Source organism: Myodes glareolus, chromosome 9, assembly GCF_982192425.1.
Source record: "Myodes glareolus chromosome 9, mMyoGla1.1, whole genome shotgun sequence".
Taxonomy (NCBI): Eukaryota; Metazoa; Chordata; class Mammalia; order Rodentia; family Cricetidae; genus Myodes; species Myodes glareolus.
Window position 1 is genome coordinate 51,653,098 of NC_142034.1, and position 19,938 is coordinate 51,673,035.

At 51.4% G+C, this 19,938-nt stretch overlaps 1 protein-coding gene across 2 annotated transcripts in view; it reads left to right on the plus strand.

Annotated features, from left to right (window-relative positions):
* The first annotated feature begins 16,182 nt into the window (after positions 1-16,182).
* The window catches only part of Pitpnm3 (PITPNM family member 3), an 89,606-nt gene continuing 85,850 nt past the window's right edge, over positions 16,183-19,938 (plus strand). Inside the window, exon 1 of one of the 2 annotated variants that reach the window (XM_048448644.3) lies at positions 16,183-16,332. In XM_048448644.3, the coding sequence (XP_048304601.3) occupies positions 16,311-16,332 (22 nt within the window). In that variant the 5' untranslated portion in view covers positions 16,183-16,310. The remainder of the gene's footprint in view (positions 16,333-19,938) is intronic. The other variant, XM_085695250.2, reaches the window with a different exon arrangement.

A 19,938-nucleotide genomic window follows, 5' to 3' on the forward strand; every position in this document is an offset into this window, starting at 1 on the left:
CTTGCATGGCCCTGGCACATGGCCATCTAGGAGGGTGCACATTGGTCCCTAGGATCTACTGCTGTTAGCTTTCAACTCATCAAAAGCTTACCTCCCTTCACCTAGACTGGGGGAGGGTACCCCAGCTGCTCTTGGGCCTTCGGACTGCTCCTGTTAACTGAGTGTGGGGCAGCCCCCGGGCTAGAGACCTGACAGAGAAGTGAGTGGGGTGCAGGTGGGAAGGTGGCCTCTGTCCCTTCTTGGTGTGGTTGCCCTTCCTGCACCAGGGTGGTGTGCTGGAAGAGGAACAAGGGAGACGAGAGGAAGTTTTCACCCTCCTCTCCCCAACTAGATCCAGGTGCCAGCCTCCTTGAATTGGGGGGGAGGCGGCAGGAGAGTGAGCAGAGGAGGCAGTGCTGGGAGGGGGCATAGTGGCCACAGGCTGCAGGTGCAAGAGTCCAGATGAAGCAGAAGGACCACATTCAGAAGCTCCTATTTCCTTCGAGTGCAGTTACTGTCTTAGTTTGACACTGGTCATTGCCTGCAACAGCTGAAAACCAAGCCGTACCCCTAGCATGGCTCCTTAGCAGAGTACCGTGGAGGTACTCTGGAGCAATGGCTCTCCACCTTCCTGATGCTGTGACCCTTTAATACAGTTCCTTAGGTTGTGGTGACCCCCAACCATAAAATTATTTTCATTTCTACTTCATAACTAATTTTGCTACTGTTATGAATCATAATGTAAGTATTTGCTTTCTGATGGTCCTTTGGGGGTCACAACCCATAGGTTGAGAACCACTACTCTGAAGGGTTCCTCTAAGCAAGCAAGCCCCTGCTTCTTTGGGCCCCTGCAAAGCAGAAGGCAGTGATCTAATAATGTCTGTCCTTACCAGTACTGACCTCCCGTCAGCTTTTAGCTGGTGCCAGAACTGTTTATGGTCAGTTTAAACACGGGTGTTTATTTCAGTAGCCAACAGTGCGGGCTTGGGTTGGAAGGGCTCCTGTCAGCCCGGTAGAATCATTTATTTCCCTGACCCTGGGTCCTACAACTTTAGCCTCTCCCTGTCCCACTCCAGTACCATGAAGTGCTCTGTGGGGAGCCTCTGAAGCCCTGAACTGTGGTTTCTGAAGCACCTTTGCATTATCTGCAGCCCAGCCGTGAGGTGCCATGGCAGTTTCTGGGGGGCAGGGCTGAGAGACCGGCTGCCCGCCTCCACCTCTTGTGCTCTGACAGGGCTTCTCGTGTACCATACCTCTGCTCACAGGCACCGTGGGCCCTTTGCTTCCACTGCGGCTCTCCACCCTGTCCCCTTCTGTACTCATTCATCTCTGTCCTAGTCCCTGCCTTCCTTAGCCTGGACATACGTTTTTCCTCCTCAGCTTCTTTCCCAAGCATCCTGCCCACGTGTCCACTCCTCTGACTTCCTGGTCTTGGTGAGGTCTCCTATTCATGGGCTGCAGGTCAGTGGCCTTACTGAGAAGCCCCGTGTCTGTTCCTGCCTCCGCCTGGGGCCTTCGGTGCCTCCAGTGTAGCTCTCAGTGCCTGAGAGTTCCTGGGCATGGGAGAATTCCTAGGAGCTTCTAGCTCAGGAATCTGTGTTCCCGGGGAGCGAGGCTACCCAAGTCCTCAGGTCCACCAAGTCACGAAGTCTATAAGCTTTATTTGACCTAGAAAAGTCTGACAAACACTGGTTTCTCAGGTGCACACAGGAAGAAGGGACCATGGAGACTGGGCCAGCTACCAGAATGTTTGAAGGATTCTTCGGGACCCTTAAGACCTCCCAGGAGGGCCACAGGTCCAAGGTACTCGGAGAGATCAGAGGGTTTTCATCATCACTGATACCTAATGAAGCTATCCAGAGTAAGAGAGACTGTGTGTGTACTTGGGTTTACCACCACCTCACATCTGCCCACTGTCTTAAAATTCCCAGGTGCCTTTAGGTATATGCTGCTCTCCCTTAGGTCATGTAACAGCCCCTTTATGCACCAGTAGTAGTTCAGGTGGTTAAACTCTCCCGTCACTCCCCTACCTTAGTTCCCAAGTCTGTAAGGTGAACAAAAAATGATGATACCTGCCAAGGTTATTGTGATGATTAAAGGGTATGGCCACGAAAGCCCGGCGATCAGCCCCTGACCGTAAGTTCTGATATCTGTTCACTGCTACATTTCTTACAGAACCTCTGAGGAGAGAGCCCTGGCATGTACCAAGCAGCTGGGCTCTGGAATGTTCTCCTGGTCTCTTGTGTTGCCATGTCCTTCCGCCTGGACACCTGGCAGTGCTTTCCTAGCTTTGTCTTTTTCTGCCCTGGGCAGCACATCTGGGGCCTGTCCAGCTGTCTGCTGGCCTGCCGCAGACCCACATCCTTGTCTAGGGCCTCAGGGTCACCAGAATTTTTCTAAACTGGATCACAGTAGATGTATACAGTAGATGCAGTATTAGTCGTCCCATTTTACAGATAGAAAAATCAAAGCTTATGGAAATGAGGGACTTGATTAGGGCCAACTAGACAGAGTAGCAGACCCAGAACTGTCAATCTCTGTCTGTCACCTCCGGTTCCAGTGTCCTTCTGCTTTATCAAGGTTTCCGGGGTCCAGGACAGAGCATTGCAGTACAAGGGGAGGAACTCAGTGTTTCAAGCCAGACTTGGTGATAACTATTTTGTGTTGGAAAATCTCCACCTCATATGGGCTTCAGTTTCATCTGTAGCATGGATTAGTGATCTCCACATCAGTGTTAGTGTGAGAATCAAACAAGGTGGTGGAGAACAGCACTTAGCTGCGTCCAGGTGATGGGGTGACTCGGTTGTCACAACTGTTATGGAGGCCAGTTTCAGGCAAGGTCCAGCCTAAGCAAGAAAGTAGGGGGAAAAGAAGGCAGGTTAGGGTCGAGACACTGAAATGGTGCCAGCAGCTAGACTAGAATATGGCTTGGGCTCCGTGGCTGGCTGCCTCAAAAAGAGATGATCTGTGGCTCGGTCTCCTTCATACACTCAGCCAAGCCCAGTGACAGTCATACGACAGGGCCGCAGTAAGCACGCGCTCCCACGAGAGATGAAGACGGCACTTGCATTCGACAGCTAGTGATGTGAGAGTCATCTGCTGGAGAGCTGTCACGCAGTGGGTGACATGCTTGCTCAGTGGGCAGCATGCGCAAAGCCTCAAGTTCAACCCCCAGCACCAAATAAACAGCACAGTGGTGCACATCTGTAACCCCAGCACAGAGGAGCTGGAGGCAGGAGGATCAGAAATTCAAAGTGCCACATGCCCATTTAGCATTCATGACCCAAAGACCTTCATCTTTTCAAGATGGCCCCTGGACTATCTCATTGGCACTGGCCACTTCTGGTAAGGAGACACAGTCCCATCTAATCCCTCTGCTCTGATTGGTCAAGTCAGAGACACCCATCCGCAGGAACAGAGGATACCTCACCATCATCTCAATAATATGGACTGTACCTGGGTGGGAAACAGAGGCCCTGTTCCCTGAGACAGGAGGAACTGATGCTAGCCAAGCAAAAACAGCCAGTAAACATAAAAGAAACATGCTGGAGATTTAGAGCAGGCACTTGGCACACAAAGACCCAAGGTTCAGGTTCCAACACGGAAGCAAAAGAAACACACCATTGTCTCAGGATGAGGTGATAACAAATTGCAATTTGTGCTAGTGTTGAAGTTCACTGCATATGTAGAAATACAAAAGAAATACAGAAGGAAAACAGCTGGAGCAGAAGGAAGAAAAGGGGGGGAACTTGGTTCTAATGAATGAGGGCAGCAGTCGGAATGGCCTTCCTAGAGAAGGCGGCTTGAATTAGACCTTGAACGGTAGATAGTTCATACTGTATTCATCAAGGAAGAGGGAAAGGGCCTGCCAGCAGAGGGGACTGCACAGACAAGGCTCTAATGTCCCAAGGGAGGTAGACCCGAGTGTGAATGTACCACATGGTTCAGACAGCATGGGAGCTAGCGGACTTCAGGACTGAGGTCTCTTGGCATCCTCTCAGTGCAGGTGCACAGGAGAGCTTCCTGGACTCGGGAGGCTGGCTGGGTATGAGGTGGCAGCAGTGGCTTCAGCCTTATTCATTTTTTTCCTTCTGGTAAGGAATTTCATCCAGCTTCAAGAAGATGCCCTTGAACTGGAATAGGCAGCTTCTTCTACCTCTGTCCCTCTCTTCCCTTGAAAGCAAGGTTTGCCCTAGATTGCCCTCCAGCTCTCCAATCTTTATTCCAGGTCTAAATGGGGGAGTCTATGGGAGCCCCGGGCCCTTGCCAAGTGCTCCATCTGTGTTAATCAATCCCTCTGAAACCCAATCCAGCGTACACTCCAGCCTCACAATAAACGTGCAAAGAGTGTAGGCGCCTGGCTTTTATTGTGAATGAGAAAATGGATTGGGAACAAAGGGAGCTGTGTGGAGGGCGGTGCAGAGGGGCAGATGCTGAAGGCTGAGTGGCCATGTCAGGGGCAGGTGAGCCTCACCACAAAGCCCCTGCAGGGTCCTGTCAGCTCTCTGGCTTGTGTCTGCTCTGTGTGACACAGGAGTCTTGGCAATTACAAGACCTGCCTAATGGCCTCTCAGCCCTCCCAGTCTTTGTCACCCATTTAGGTGGCTCTCTGGACAGCGTTTGCTTTCAGAAATTCCAGGCATGTGTGCTAAATGCAGGGCCTCCTGGATTGTCAGGGCTTCACGTGAACAGACTGGGGCTTTGGGACCTATTCTTTCTCTGACAGTGTGTCTGGTCCTCCTTCCGTTCTGAGCTGGAGCCCGATATAACCAGGAGAGTGCTGCTGCATTGTCTTATGACCTGGATGTGTGACAGGCCACCCGAGCCTGGGAGACAGGATGCTGGCCAGAGAGCTCACTAAAGCTTTTACTTAACTGGTACCTGTTCTCAGCTCCTAGGCAGGAGCAAGCCCCAGATTCCCCCACATGGACTCAAGGGATTGTTTCCATCTGAGCAAAGGGATCAAAGCAGGGGTTACTGCTAATCTGAAATGTCAAGATTCCTTTAAACCTCGATCGAGCCTGGCATGCTGGGGCACACCTATAATCCCAGCTCTGTGGGAGGCTAAGGCATGAGGAGTACAAGTGTGAGCAGGCTCAGGCAACACCGAGTTCATAGCCAGTCTGAACAGCTTTGGGAGACTCTGTCTCAGAAGTAAGAAAGGATGAGGGAGAGCTCAGTGGTTAGAGCCATTATCTAGCCCGTGCACCGTCCTAGGTTGAATGGCAGCACCGAGAAACAGACAGAATCTGACCAAAGCCTTGGCTCCTTAGGAAAAAACACGTATGCATATACAACTAGTCATATAGAAATAACCACATATATACTCAAGCACATGCATGAATGTATGTGCAACATAAACGCACACGTGTTCCTTTACACATACATATGCGTGGATGGATATACGTATGACCTTGCATGGACATATACATGTACACATAGATTTCCTGTCAAGATTTAGGGCCTGAGATCCCTACCTAGGTCCAGGCAGGCCGTGCCTCAGCTGGTAATGATTTCAAGTCCTGGCCCCACCCCTTCAGCGTACGAAAATTATTTATGCATGTCCTCTGCACCAAGCGTTTTTCAGTATCCTACTTTCTTGTCTGCAGATAAAAGCTCAGAGTGGGGCGGGAATCCCAGGAAATCCCAGAAAGCAGTGTGTGTGTGTGTGTGTGTGTGTGTGTGTGTGTGTGTGTGAGTGAGAGAGAGAGAGAGAGAGAGAGAGAGAGAGAGAGAGAGAGAAAGCACGCACTCCATCCTTCTTCCCAGCTTGTGGTTGGTTCCGCCTCACCAGTGTTTCCTCTGACTGGTTAGCTATTGCTCATTCTCCATGCTGCACAAAACAAAAACCACTTCTTACCCCGCCCCCAGGAATGTATAATGCTTTCACTGATGGGGGTGGGGTGGGTGGGAGGGAGGAACGAGAAATCTATTTCCTAGTTGAGGTCCACAGGATCTTGGCCTAATGCTTATGATTAAATTCTACTTCAGACAGCTTGACTCTGAAAATCCTAGGTGTTCTTATTTCCTAAAGAGGAGCTATTTCAATGTCCTGATATTGAAAACTTACAGTTTGTAGTAACCCCAACATAACACCCACAACCCCTTTACTAGTCGGGCTAGGGTGACAGGTGCTGGATGTCTCGAGGCCTGGACCCCGTAGCTGCAGTTTTCTGTTGAGGTGCACTAGACCCTTTCCTGCAGGGGGCGCTGCAGAGTACCCACTGCAGGTTCAGAGTGGTTCGTGCGTGCGTGTGTGTGTGTGTGTGTGTGTGTGTGTGTGTGTGTGTGTGTGTGTGTAGGGGTGGGGTCGGGGGCTGCTGTGTTTCAGGAAGCTTTCTGTAACCTTTAACCTTGGCAGGGCTTTGGAGGATTGTTGGGCCTCCTTGATGACCCTGCCCCCAGCGTCTTCGTTTGAAATTCACGGTGCTCGTTCCCATCGCACTTTTATGGGCGATGGCTACACCACTCCTTCTATATTACAGCTCCTGGGGTTCCAAGTCCCCAGCCTGGGTTGTACTCATTCGGTCTAGCGTTGACCAAACAGGCCTGGCAGGAATGAGCAGTGCACAAGTGGTGTTCCTTTCTGAGTCACTGACTCTCAGATCATTTCAGGTCTGGTCAAGATCTTTGTTCAAAGAGAAGATGGCTGCTATGCTTGTAACTCGCGACCCTCTCAAGCTGCCTGAGTTCCTGTCTACTTCCCAAGCCATTCCTTGGGGATTCCCAGCAGACCACTTACTGGAAGACCCTTTGGACTCCCGCGGGCCTTAAGTCTATTCCTTTCAATGGGGGCAAACACTTGTCATCTGGATCTCCTAGGGCTGCTGCAAGCCACACAGCCTGAATAGTCGCATGAGGCTTCTAGCAGCAGGGTCTGGAAAATAAACTTTCTTTTGGGCATAGAGAAGGAAGAAAGGAAGGAGGGAGAGGAGACAGATAGGCAACCGCTCCTCCACTGTGTGTGTTGTATGCACGTATATTTATATATGTGGGGGCACACATGTGGGGTTCAGGTGCTTGTGCATGTGGAGGACTAAGGTTAACTTTTGGTACCTTCCTCAACACTCTCTACCTTATATATCGAGGTCAAGTCTCTTATTTGAGCATAGAGTTCTCTGATTCAGCTGGTCTAGCTGGCCAACTTGCTCAGGGGATCCCCTGTTTCTGCTTCTTGAATGCTGGGGCTACAGGCAGCCCAACACACCCAACGTGAGCGCTGGGAATCAAGTCCAGCCCTCTTGTTGTCATGGCAAATGCTTTTCCTACTGAGCCATCTCCCCAGACTACCTTACCGTGTGAGACCTGTCTTTCACTGAACCTGGACTCACCAACTTGGCTATTCTAGTTGGCAGCCCCAGCAAACCTCCCATCTCTGCCTGCCCAGTGCTTCTGCGCGCCCTAGAGGATGCTAAGGCTTGGAACTCAGATCCCCAAGCTCACACAACCTGCCCTTTACTGGCAGAGCTGTCTCCCAGCACCAGGTTTGTTTTTTGTCTTGTTTTATGGTCACCCTATTACCTGGATCCCAGCCTGTCAACTGTACAGCGTGGTGCTGGGCACACTGGGCTGGGGTAGAATGCAGTAGGCAGTATCAGGTTGTCCTTCTAACTAGTCAGCTTCCCTATTAGTGTAAGGGATGCCTCCCCTAATGGAATTCCCCCACTGGCTGCTCTCAGCCTGTTCATCAACACACATGGCCCCTCCTTTTTGTGTCCCTTGTAAATTCTGACTGAAATCGAAAGTGCCGGTGAATACTTTCCTTTTAGCCTTTGCTTCCCACCCTTAGAAACAGATTTATATAAAATAACCAGGAGGGATTTCTAGAACCACATTTTTATTCCCCAGCAGCCTTTCTGTGCCAAGATATTTCCTTGATAGAATGCGATCCTTCAGCCTGCAATTTAATTGGCACCTGCTTGGTGAAATGTCTCCCACCGAGGCTTGTGGAGCGGCAGGGAAAGGGCTGTTTCCATCTCCGTGATACCAGGAGTCCCTGGGGTGTCCTTTGCCTCGGCATGTAATCTAGTATATCTTTAATAAGTGGAGTCAATTCACTTTCAAAACCCTTGTAAAAAATTCAGCCTTTTAGTCATTCTGACCAGAAGCATTCAAATTGCAATATGAATAGATAGCCCTGCAGCCCAGGAGATCTGCCTGGGAGACCAACTTGGCAGTTGCATTGATAGCCCTGGGAGGCCTCTGCCCAGACAAAGGCAGTCACGTCTGTGCTCCGGAGAATCCTGCCGACTCAGCACCTCTACCTGTCAGAGACCTTCTCTGGGGGATTCAGAAAAACCACAGGGATCGTATCCCAGCTGCCAAAGCTCTGAGAACCCCGTGGGACCAGTGGGCTTACAGCAAGCACAGACAAGGAAACACAAAGATACAGTGGGCTAGGGAACAGCTGAGGCTGAAGAGGAGTTGGTGGTAAAGCCCCAATGTCTTGGTTTCCTGTAGGGTGTGTGTGTGTGTGTGTGTGCGCACTTGTGCGCGTGGACATGTGTGTGTTTGTCTGTCTTTCTGTGTCTGTGCGTGGCAAAGGTGTGGAGATCAGAGGGCCACTTTCCACTTCAGATTCTGAGCCTTGAACTCAGACTTGAGTAATTGTGCTGCAAATGTGTTCATCCCCTGAGCCCGTCTCACCGGCCCCCCGGTCTCTTTCCCTTCTGTGGTTAAATAAAAAACGAGACTGGGCATTGGAAGCTTTAAGTTTGCTTTCTTGTTCTGTTGCTTACCACAGGCTGTGGGGCCTCAAGAAAGATGTGACACCCCTCTGGGCCTTGATGATCTTATCTCTAAAATGAGCGTGGACAGAATGCCTGTCTCATTCTTTTGATATAAAAATTTAACCGGGAAAAAGAGCACTTCTAAACATGATCTCCTCACCCACAGACACCTGGGACTCACACTGTTTTTATTACATAAACATGTGTTGTTACAGTGGAGATTGTGGAGCAAACACAGCCAGAGCTTCCCAGTTGGCAGTGCTAGGGAGCCAGGAGTCTCCCTGTAGGTGAAGGGATTTTTTTTCCCCTAACATGCTTTAAGACTCTCTCTCTCTTCTCTGTCTTCTGCACACTAGGCAAGGACTCTGCCACACACCCACAACCAGCCCTGAGATTCATGTTTGTTTTTTGCTGTATTTTTTTCTGAGTCGGGGTCTCCCATACTTTAGGTTGACCTTGAATTTAACCTGTAGTGGAGAATGACCCTAAACTTCTGATCCTCCTGCCTGTACCTCTGGATTACACCCTGGTCCCTCACATGTGCTAGGTCAGCTGTGTCCATTTCTGCTGAGGAAGGTATCTTTCCATTATGACTCCTGTTCAGACCTTCCATGGTTTTCTGTCTCTTCCTGGAAAGGTTTGTAGTGGATACCATGTATCCAACATAGAGAACAAAGTTATTTCTATCCTGGGACTCAATGAGGCTGCAGCCATAACTAGCTCTACAGGAAACTCTGATTCTAGGAAGGGCGGTGGGGTCCTGGGCTACATGTCAAAACACCTGGGCTCTGGGTCTTATTATCTTACAACCAAACGCAGACATTGGTAGAATGCCCCTGTTGCTTGTGAAAATAAACCATTCATGTCTGAGTTCTTTCCCATGGGAACACGCCAAGTGCAGAAGGCATTTAATGCAGTATCATGTATGAGATCGAGGTGGTCCCTGATCTTCCTGTGCCTCAGTTTCCTCACCCATCATCCAGTGTGAATGGTCATTAGATGATTGTCTTTATTATGTTACTGTGTAGAATCCTCAGAGGTTATTTGGAGAAAATTAAAGAAATAAAGTGAAGTACATTGTGTAACAAAATACCATGCAGCCGACAAAAGGAATAAGGCAAACCGAACGTCCCTGTGGCTGGCATTCTATGTCACAGCATGGGGACTGAGAGTGGTGTTGGCATCCTTCAAATTCGCTACAAGGGAAGATATGGAAGGTTCTCGCTACAAAGAAGTGCCATGTGTTTGAGGTGATGGATATGTGATTATCCTGATTTAATCACTGGACAACGTATACATGTTTCAAAACATTATATAAATGTCTAAATAGACAACCTTAAAAATAACATGAAAAGGAGGTTAGCTTAGGTGGGATAGCTTAGGGAGTAAAGGGGTTTGCTGGCCCTTTACTGTCGACCCGCATGTGGAAGGAGGGAACCAACTCTGGGACCTCGCCTGACTTCCACACTCTGGGTGTGGCATCCGAGCACACATGCTCACACACACTAAATAAAAACGTTCTAGTAGCATTAAAAGGAAAAGGAAAAGGCAGACACTACCTGATATGGGATCCCTATGAAAAAAAATTTTTTTTTTTGAGACAAGATCTCATTGTATAACTCTGATTGGCCTGGAACTCATGGAGCTCTGCCTGCCTCTGACTCTTGCAGAGCTGTGATTAAAGGCATGTGCCACCATGCCCCACTGTCTGTCTTAACACTTGATTGTATAGTGTCTGCATACATATATGTGGGGCAAGCTTTTGAAGTCAGACTAGAAAATGGGCACATTTCAGAGAGGCTCCACAGAAGGGAGGAAGGGGTTAGAGGTAAATGAAAGACTGGTGGGAGGTGCCAGGCTGCCAGAAAACCCAAGAGACCCTGTTCCACTCAACTACACTTATCCTGCATAGAAACAAAATGACTAACAGTTCTTTGGGCTTCCATGATCTCCTGGGGTCCTCCACTCTGTGTGCCCCGTCTTGGACAAGAATAGTCAGAGCTAGAAACAATGAAGGATTCCAGAGCAGCAGAGTCAGAGAGCAAGCCTTATCTGAGGCAGGTGGACGGGAGCCATAATATGTGTAGATGGCATAATACAAGCTGATAAAGCCCATCTGTTACACAATCTATTCACATAATCTGGTAGTGAATTCTGCCCTGGCCGGCAGAGCTATATTAGCAATCACCCCTCTCCCGCCTCCATTCATGTATTGTTTCTTCAGTACCTTATCATCTACAACTATATTTGAGTTTCTGCACTCTGGAATTCATAATAAATAAATGGTGTGTGGGGGGAGGTGGCTGTGTAGGTGGGTGTGGTATGTGTATGTGTGGTATGTGATGGGCAGGAGTGGGAGAACTGTGATGTCAGAGCACCTGGAAGTGCTGGTTCCAGCTCTCTATGCTGCAAGGCACTTCCCAGGAGTGCAGAGTCAAAGCCAGTGCTGCTATGAGTTTTAGATTTTTGCCCAATACCAGATATAATTTGAAAATAATAGGAGTTGCCTGGGGCCAATTCTAACTGTCTGGACCTTAAACAATACAAAACACAGGCTCACCAGCAGAAGAACCCAAGGTGATAAAACTTGGGTGGTTTTATCAAAAAAAGGTGGACGTCCTTTCCATGGGCAGGGAAGAGGGGTTCGGCAGAGCCAGCTGGACTTGCATGCTGACACCCTCTCTTTTCTTGAAAAACATACTCATCACCTCTTGACACCTGCTTTCCAAACTCTTACCTGCTGGCACCACCCACTCTGTAAGATGGAAGTCCACAGAGGTGGAACAAATCACAGTTTCTGAAAAAGCAGCAGGTGAAGATGGTTCACCGTTACTGGATGCTGGCTGTGTAAGCCAGAGGACCTGAGTTTGGTCCTCGGACCCCACATGAAGGTAGAAGGAGAGAATGGCTCATTATGGTGTGTGTGGCATATGCCACAATAATAATAAAATATTTGAGTGTTTTATATCTGTTTATTTTATGTCACGTGTATAAAGTGTTTTTGTCTACAGGTATGTACATGCACCGTGTGTGTGGTGCTCAGAAGAGGACATCAGGTTCCCTGGAACTGGAATTATAGTTTGTGAGCCACTGTGTAGATGCTGCTCTGGAAGAGTAGCAGGTGCTTCTAACTGCTGAACCATCTCTCCACCCCACTGATGTAGTTCAGCTCAATGGAGTCTTTCTTTATTTCTCTGTTTCCTCCCTTCCTCCATTCTTCTTTCTTTCCTCCTCATCCCAATTTGGCCAGTTCCACAGACTCAGCAGGTTCTTGCCACCATCTTTTGAACACACCAAGGAACAACGTACAACGTGCACACGTAGCTTCTAGTGTCCACAGCTCACTCTAGTGAGAACAACATGAAGAAACCCACTGACGAGAATGCGATTTTGGCCTTGTCTGTGAGGTAGGGGCCCTTCTTCTCTGTGATCCTCACACCCTGGGATCTTGGGTTTGACATTAAGGAAATTTTAATTCTTGCTTCTTCCAGAGCCCCTAGGTGCCACAGGCCTTCCTTTTAGCATGTGCCTTGAGGGTAAGGCCATGGATGCCCACATAACTAGGGAGATGGCCCTCACCATGGAAATCGGGACAGGGTAAGGCCTGGGATGAAGGTGGACACACACAGTAAATAAGTCCTAGCTGCCAGGAAGGAGAAGAAAGGTTCAAGAATGAGACGCAGTCCACTTGTCCTGAGCTCTAGACAGAACGAAGGCAGCCTGGGGTGAGAATGTGAGCAGGAGAGAGTCTCAAGGAGCAACTCAGTCTAGGGCGGTTCTGTGACTGGAGGTGGTCCCCACAGGCAGGAGTGGCAATTGAGGGACTTGGAAAGAACTAGTAAGGAGGGGCTGACAAGGACCAAAAGCCAGCCCGAAGACCCCTCTGGAAGGAATGGAAGGAAAGGAGCTGCCAGTGGTCCAAGGATAATGATGTTCTAAGGTGGCAGAGGGAGACAAGAAGTGAGTAGGGCTGTGCAAGCCTGGAAGTGGGAACACAGGGCGGGAGCTTGGAAATACTTGGAGGAAGGATACCAGGCCTAGACATGCTTGTTTGTTCTTGTTTAGCTCATCCTCTTAACTGTGGCTCAGAGCCCCAGCTGTGAAGACCACTGTGGGTCGCTGTGCACCTGCCAGACGGCTCTCTGCCTCTTGGTTGAGGACACTTCTGCTAACTGGCATGATAGGCTCCAAGGCCACCCTCCACTGGAGCCCATCCCAGAGTGACAGAAGCATGTCATGTGATCAGGTCATCGTCTTGCCGTGGCTCACTGTGTTGTTCATGGAGTTGCCAGCAGAGAGTTAAGCAGAACTGTGCCCTAGCCCAGATGGTGTGCTAATGCCCAACTCTACCAGCCTTTACAGCCAAGTCCAGAAAGAAAATGAGCTGGACCCAGTTTGACTTTCCTTGTAGTCACATTGGCTTCTAGTTCTTGATTATTGTTCCAAAGCCTTGATACCATTTCTCCAGGACTGATATTCCGGCCTGGGGTTTAACTTGATGGGGAATCATCCTGCCACCAGACTCCCCCTGCCCATTTTCCTGGAACTCGGCCATTGGACCACAGCTGTGCCTGCGCGTGGGCTGGGCCGTTTCCTTTCTCCACTTCTCCAGATTTTAATATTTTCCTGGACTGGAGAGCGATTGGCCACCATGATGGCAAAAGCGCTGTGACCTCAGAGAAGGAAGCCCAGACACAGTCACTCTCCCACTAGGAGATAGAGGCCTATGAGACACCGCTGGCTCAGGCTCCTCCCTCCGCCAGGCAGAGAGGTCAGCTGCTGCAAATTGCTAGTTATTCCTTTCTTCAATTAAGGACAATTCTTCTGATGCAGGAAGTTAACTCCCACCAGTTAATCTAATGGCCTTGAGATCCGATGTGTTTGCTCTGTCTGAAGGCAGGGCTGAGAAACTGCCTTGGCAGCCACTCCAGGTCTCCGCACAGAAGCTGCCTGAGAGGCCAGGCTGTGCAAGCCCTTGCTGGGCTCCACACCCACCCCTCAGGGGAGCTTCTTGCTGGCTAGGGTTGCCAAGAAGCCTTAAAGGGAGTCAGGAAGTCTGCTTTCTCACCTGGCCAATCTGGTCCACTGTCATTCCATATGAGGAATGGAATGGGGAGCTGTAGACATGACTTTGCAAGACCCATCTGCTTGGCACCTCAGCTGTGTGATCCACCCCTGCCCAAGGTCTAGGACTTGGGATGGCCAGACTCACAGAAAAGAGGGTCTTAGGGGCTCCTGTGGAGTATCACTAGTAAGCACATGTGTTTTTCTGGGTCTCTGTGTATATGAATGTGCACATGGGTATCCATATACATGTGTGCTCATGTATATGCTTGTGCACATACACTTGTGCACAAACGTGTAAGTATGCATGCACACACACACACATACACACACACACACACACACACACACACACACACACAGCTGTGCCAGGAAACAGGGCTGCCATCAACTTGTAGTTACTGTCCCTGGTGTGAGCCAAGACTTGGGGTTGTGCTTAAGCCCAGCCGTGCCCCTTCTGTGACTGGTTTATTATGCCTGCCGTAGTCAGTGGTGTCTACTGTCACCACTCATGTACCCACAGACCAGGTGGCCAAATTGAGACATTGTACAAGCTGCTAGGCCTCTGACACTCTCACAGTCGAAGGGAGTCTGAGGACAAGGAGACCCAGAGGGACAGAGCACAGGCCTGAGATGGAATTCTGTAAGATCACGAGCCGCGGAGCCCTGAAGTTTCTTAGCCTGTTTCCTCGGTGTAAACTGGGGATAACACAATACCCCTCAGAGGGTACATTGGGACTCAACAAAAGTCCATACAGAAAGCCACACAGACTGCTCGTTCAGTAACATCCACTACAGTCCCAGTATGGGGGAGCAGTTCAGGGTTAAGGATGGGTTGGGGGTATCCACATCCTCCCTGCTGGTAGCCAATAGCATGAGCTGGTGAGCAGTTCTGAATTCATGACTTTAGGGCTTCCGAACTTCCATGTCGACGGGAGTCTGTGTTGCTGTCTGGAGTCCTTGGGACTAAAGGGTTTTTTGAGAGGTGACACTTTCTTAGCTAAACCTAGAACGGTCCTTGTCAAAGCATGGTGGCAGAGAGGATCCTAGGAAGCCCTGGTTTGGTAGATGAGGCATCAGAAGGCAGAGAGGTGCAGGATTCAGACTTCTACTTGGGTGAAGAACATTTTACTGCTAGATCCGTGCAAAAGTTTTGGAAAGGCTCTTTGCCTGAGGTACTGAGTTCACTGCCTTCGTTTAGAATCAAGAGGGAACTGAAAGACCACTTCTGATTAACAGGAGCGGCTGTGTGCATGATGGGCTAAAGGTCCATGGAGGCCCATTGGGTGCTCTGTTTCCACGGGACATGGCTATGACACTAAAGTCCTGGCTGGCTCACGGGTGGAACTATCTGGTGCACAGGGTGGGTGCTTGACTACAGACTGTGGGAGAAAAGTAAGGTTCAGGAGAGGCCCAGCAGGCTTCTGAAGAGTCTATCCCTGGCCCTATCCAACAGCAGGGAGCCAGGCAGAAGGCTGGCTGGGCACTAGGCTCACAGAGATGGCCTAAAACTGAGCTAGGGAGAGGACTATTCTCTCCTGGACCCTACCTTCTAGACCCCATCTAAAATGTCTGGCTATCTCCTGTGGACCCTCTGACTGCACTGGGCAGAAACCACTATTTAAATGTCTCTGGAGACCTGTTAACTAGAACGCCCGCATTTCCATGAGAGAAGTGTTAAGGAATACTGTTTTCTGTTAGCCCCAAACCGCAGCCCCCGCCCCCCCATAAAACTGCTCAGCCTGGACAGCAGGTGGGATTTGCAAGTTTAAAGGGTCCTTTACTATAAAAGGACAAAAACCCTTTCTTCTGCGCTAAAGAAGATCCTAGCACCGTGAATCCCTGGAGCCAGGAGTTGATGGAGAAGTCCCCACTGTCTCTCATCTGTGTAAGACTTCGTTCGTTCTAGGTTTTTCCATCTCTTGGGTCTTGGTTTCTCTTGCTCTCACCCTGTCCTTCTCACTGGCCCTAGCCAGCTCCGATTTCCTTGAATTTCTCTTTCCCAAGGGTGTTTTTATTTTTTTTTTTTTGTTTTATTTATTTATTTATTTATTTATTTTTGCCGTAGAAGTGTCTCTTTCTGGCTCAGTATCTCAGGGTCACTGCGCCCCAGGCTTGCAGACCTTGTCTGCATCCCTGTCCAGCTTTCAGCGTCTCTGAGCTGTGTGTGAATCCTAGTCTGTCTACGTCGGCAGCTCGCCTCGGGGTCTCGGTGGCCCCGGCCCGTGGGCTGCGCCTCCCCGCGCTGCGGTGGCCGCGCGGCTTGGGCGGGAGTGCGGGCCCGCGGGGGCGGTGTCGGGCGCCTTCCGTCGTCAGTCCCTCCCCGGCGGCGCAGAGGGGGGGCGGCGCGGCCGCCGCTCGGCGCCTTTAAGGGAGCGGGAGGGAGCGGCGAGGCGGCGGCTGCGGTGGCGGCGGCCGAGCAAGCGGGGCGGGGGCGCGGGGCGCGGCGCGCGCGGAGAGTCCGCTCCGGCCGGAGGTGCCGGGGCCCGGCCGGGAGCGAGCAGCGCCGGCAGCGCAGCGGAGCCCGCCGCCTGGGACATGGCCAAGGCGGGCGGCGCAGGTGAGCGCGGCACGGGGCGCTCGGCGGGTGGCGGGAGGGATCCCGGCCCAGGTGAGCCCCTCGCCAGGTGGGCGGAGGCTCAGGGACCGTGGCGACCTAACCGGACCCCCGGGCTTTCATAAGGGGCTCCGCGCTCCCCGCGTCCTTCCCGCGCCCCGGGTCACCTCGCGGGACACGGTATCATGCTCGCCCTGCAGCAGAGGGTCAGGTCTGCGCCTCCCTGTCCAGTCCGGCAGTTGGGAGCTGTCGCTGCCCTCCGAGAGGCCCGGGAGTAGACCCCGGCACCGGGACCCAAAGGGGATGTCCCGTGGCCGCCGATCCATCCCACGCCCAGCTACGCAAACCAGGACGCGCCCCCTTGTCCTGTCACTGTGTATCCTGAATGCGACAATCCCCCACCCCCGCTGCCAGCTGGGTCAGGAGACCCGGATTCCGGGTCGGGCCGCAGGAGGAGTACTCCACAGCTGGGGAGCCGCCCCGCCCCCCACCCGACCTGGAGGTAGAGCCTAGGTGCCAGGTTAAGCAGGCGGGGCATCTGCTGGGGTCCCATGGGCTCTGCTCTCTCACAAGCTCTGTGCTATAGCCCGAGGATCTCAAGGAGTGGGTGTTAGTCATTCCTTCATTCATCCAGCCAGGGGTTCATTCACCAGCATCTGCTCTGGTGCCAGGCCCTGAGTTGCCTGGGACCTGGAGAGGATCAGATTAAGCCCCCTATATCCCAATCTACACCCTGAACCCCCATCGTACCCTGGGAGGACAAGTTGAAGAAAACCTATGTTCATAGGGCTTGTCACACGCAGGGAAGGCTGGCCAAAGCAGTCCTGAGCCTGGGAGCTGGCGTGTGAGAATCTACCATGAACTCACACCCAGCCTGTGACGTTGGCAGGTGCCATGCCATCCCCGTGGGGCCTGGTGTGAACGCCACTTCTCCACTCATAAGGCATGGTAAAGATGGAATGAACATGACCATCTGTCCACACTCTGGACGTGAGTGCCACTGAGCAGCCTGTGACCCAGGAACAGGTCCCAGTTCTTGAGCTTACACTGGCCTTGTGACTCAGGTGCCTGAGACTATACTCCCTGCTATTACAGTGATATCTTGTCAGGGAGAAGCTGGTTGTGTGAGACAGCAAGAACCAAATGCATCTAAACACCCCCTTTCCCACTTCCCTCCCCTGCCCTCCTGAGAGAGGCACAGTGAGATGACACCAGGAGGCTGGAAAAGGCTCTGCTCCCTTCTTTCTCCTGCCTTGGTCCCTCCCTACCCCTGCTCTCCACAAAGGGGGGGCATGTGTTGCCCACTTTGCAAGTGCTCATGTGTGTGCAGAGGTCTGGACGCCTGGATCCAGGTCTCTTGCCAGGGTGCCACAGCAGCAAGAGCAGTTAGAGCAATCCCTTCTTGTACTGTGCACCAAGTAATGCGCTAAAGCCCTTTACTGCCCCATGATCCTGAGAGGTAGGGCGGCACTCCCCCTTTTAAATCTTTCAGAAGCAAATAGCTCCCTCGAGGTGGCTGGGGGGTGAGAGGTCTGTGCAGAGCCTGGACGCCAGACCAAGTTATTTGGATGCTAAGGAATCTTTCCACTCCCCTTCCCATTCTAGGAGAGGGGCAGCCCCAGGTCCTCCGCAGTGGCTTGTGGGCCCTTTGGTCCCTGGCTGAGGTTCATGGGGATGAGTCCCCCGTGAAAGGTGAAGAAATTGCCAGGCCTCCCAGCACTGCCGCCTGGAGCTGCTTTACAACTTCGTGATTTTGCACTCAGTCCTTTCCCTTAGGGCAAATCAGACTTCCCTCCTCAGTGACCCTGCTGCCTGGTGCCTCTATCCCTTACTCAGCTGCCACCCCAAGGAGCTCTGACTACTCATCCCTTCATAGTTCTTTAAGGCAACTTTGGCAGCTTGCTAACATCCCTTCTCTTCTTTAGCTACCTAAACCCAGTGACTTAAAAATACACAGTAGAGAGGGAACCAACCCCATTTATGTTGAATGATATAGGCAGGCTTTAGAGCCAAGTCTTTCTGTTCATAGTTAAGGAAACGGAGGACCAAGGAAGAGATACACAAGAGGGGAAGGTGGTGGTTTCTTACCACCTGCAGACCAAAGGGCAGAAGGATCAGGCCTTGGCTTGGAGAGCAGAGACTAGAATAAAGGGAGGTTGTAGGTCTTGTGTAGAAGTTGTAGGATATCTTGCCCAATTTGTGTGGGGTTTCCTCTGAAAACTGGCCAAATAGCCCAGCCGCTGAGGGAAGAGATGGGATTTGGGTCCTGAGGCTGTTGTGGTACCTGATTCCAGGTCATCGCATCGTGGTAAATGGCAGTGCTTGAGTTGTACAGTGCGTAGCCTGAGCTGAGCAGCCAGCCACGGCGGTGCCAGCTGGGCCAGGAGCGGAAGAAAAACAGTTCAAGGACTTTTGTGTAGCAAGGAGAATTCAGGTACAAGAGAAAATGTAAGCAGGTCCCAGAAAGGGTGAGATTAACTTGCAGAGAGTGGATCCAACTTGGTTATTACCAGTTTTCAACCTCCAGGCAACCTCAGTCACATAGGAATCATTTTAGTTGGTCCGCCCCAAAACTTGGAAAGGAAGAACACTCCTTGGTCTTGCTCTGTGGACAAAAGAAAGACAGGATGAAAAATCAGTGGTAGGGTGGGGAGGAGGAGAGGACTGGAGGGCTATAAAGGAAATGACAGTTCTCTGTGCAGAGCCACCCAGGGGCCAGAAGAGGCCGCAGGTTGGAGCAGTGAAGACTGGATTCTCTAGTCTAGCAGAGTTTGAACAGGATGGGAGCAAGGGCCGGGCTTCTTGATTCTGCAGAAGCTTCAGCAAAGGCTGGGAGGCTGGATAAAGGGGGAAGAGCAGGTGTAAGGGGTTGCTACAGAGAAACCCAGCTTTTTGGGGTGCTGGGTTCCTAAAGCCTTGGTGCAGAGGTTGCCTGGAACTCCAGAGAGCATGGGGGCCAGCAGCGAGATGGTAAGCCTCGTGTGTTTGTACAAATCCCTCTGGCACACTGTGAGGGCTCTGGAGCCTGGAGAGCTGCCAGCATGGGAGCTGCCTCTGTTGGGAAGGGCTTACTCTGCCTTCTGTCAGCAGTCCTGCCCCTTCCTTCCTGTGAACCTTGCTATTCCCCCCCCCCACTTTATCCCAGTGCACCAACAGGCTTGGTCTGTCCCCAGGCTAGTGCAAATTGGAGACATGGGTCCTTAGGCCAGACGGAGCACATCAGGTAGCCAACAGAGTTTATGAAGCTCTAGGAGAAGGACAGGAATGTTTGGAGAGCTCAGAGCTCATGCCACAGGGCTGGGCAGGCATTCCAGGCTGGACAAACCAGTTTATGCCATTTCCAGGTGTTGGCCTCTGCTCTTAAGAGAAGGAGCTGACTGAGGGAGGACAGCAAGACTAGTCATCAACGGCACCAAAATACCAATCGGATATATGGAGGCTTGGGGGGAGGTGCTTGCAGATACTCAGGTTCAAAGCCCTAATTGAGAAGGGGACCTGGAGGCCTAGGTGTGTGCTCAAGGTCACAGGAAAAGGTAACAACAGACCCGAGTGCTCTAGAAGATGGGTGTGTGTTCTCACACCTCTGAAAGAGACCAGGGAAGCAAACAA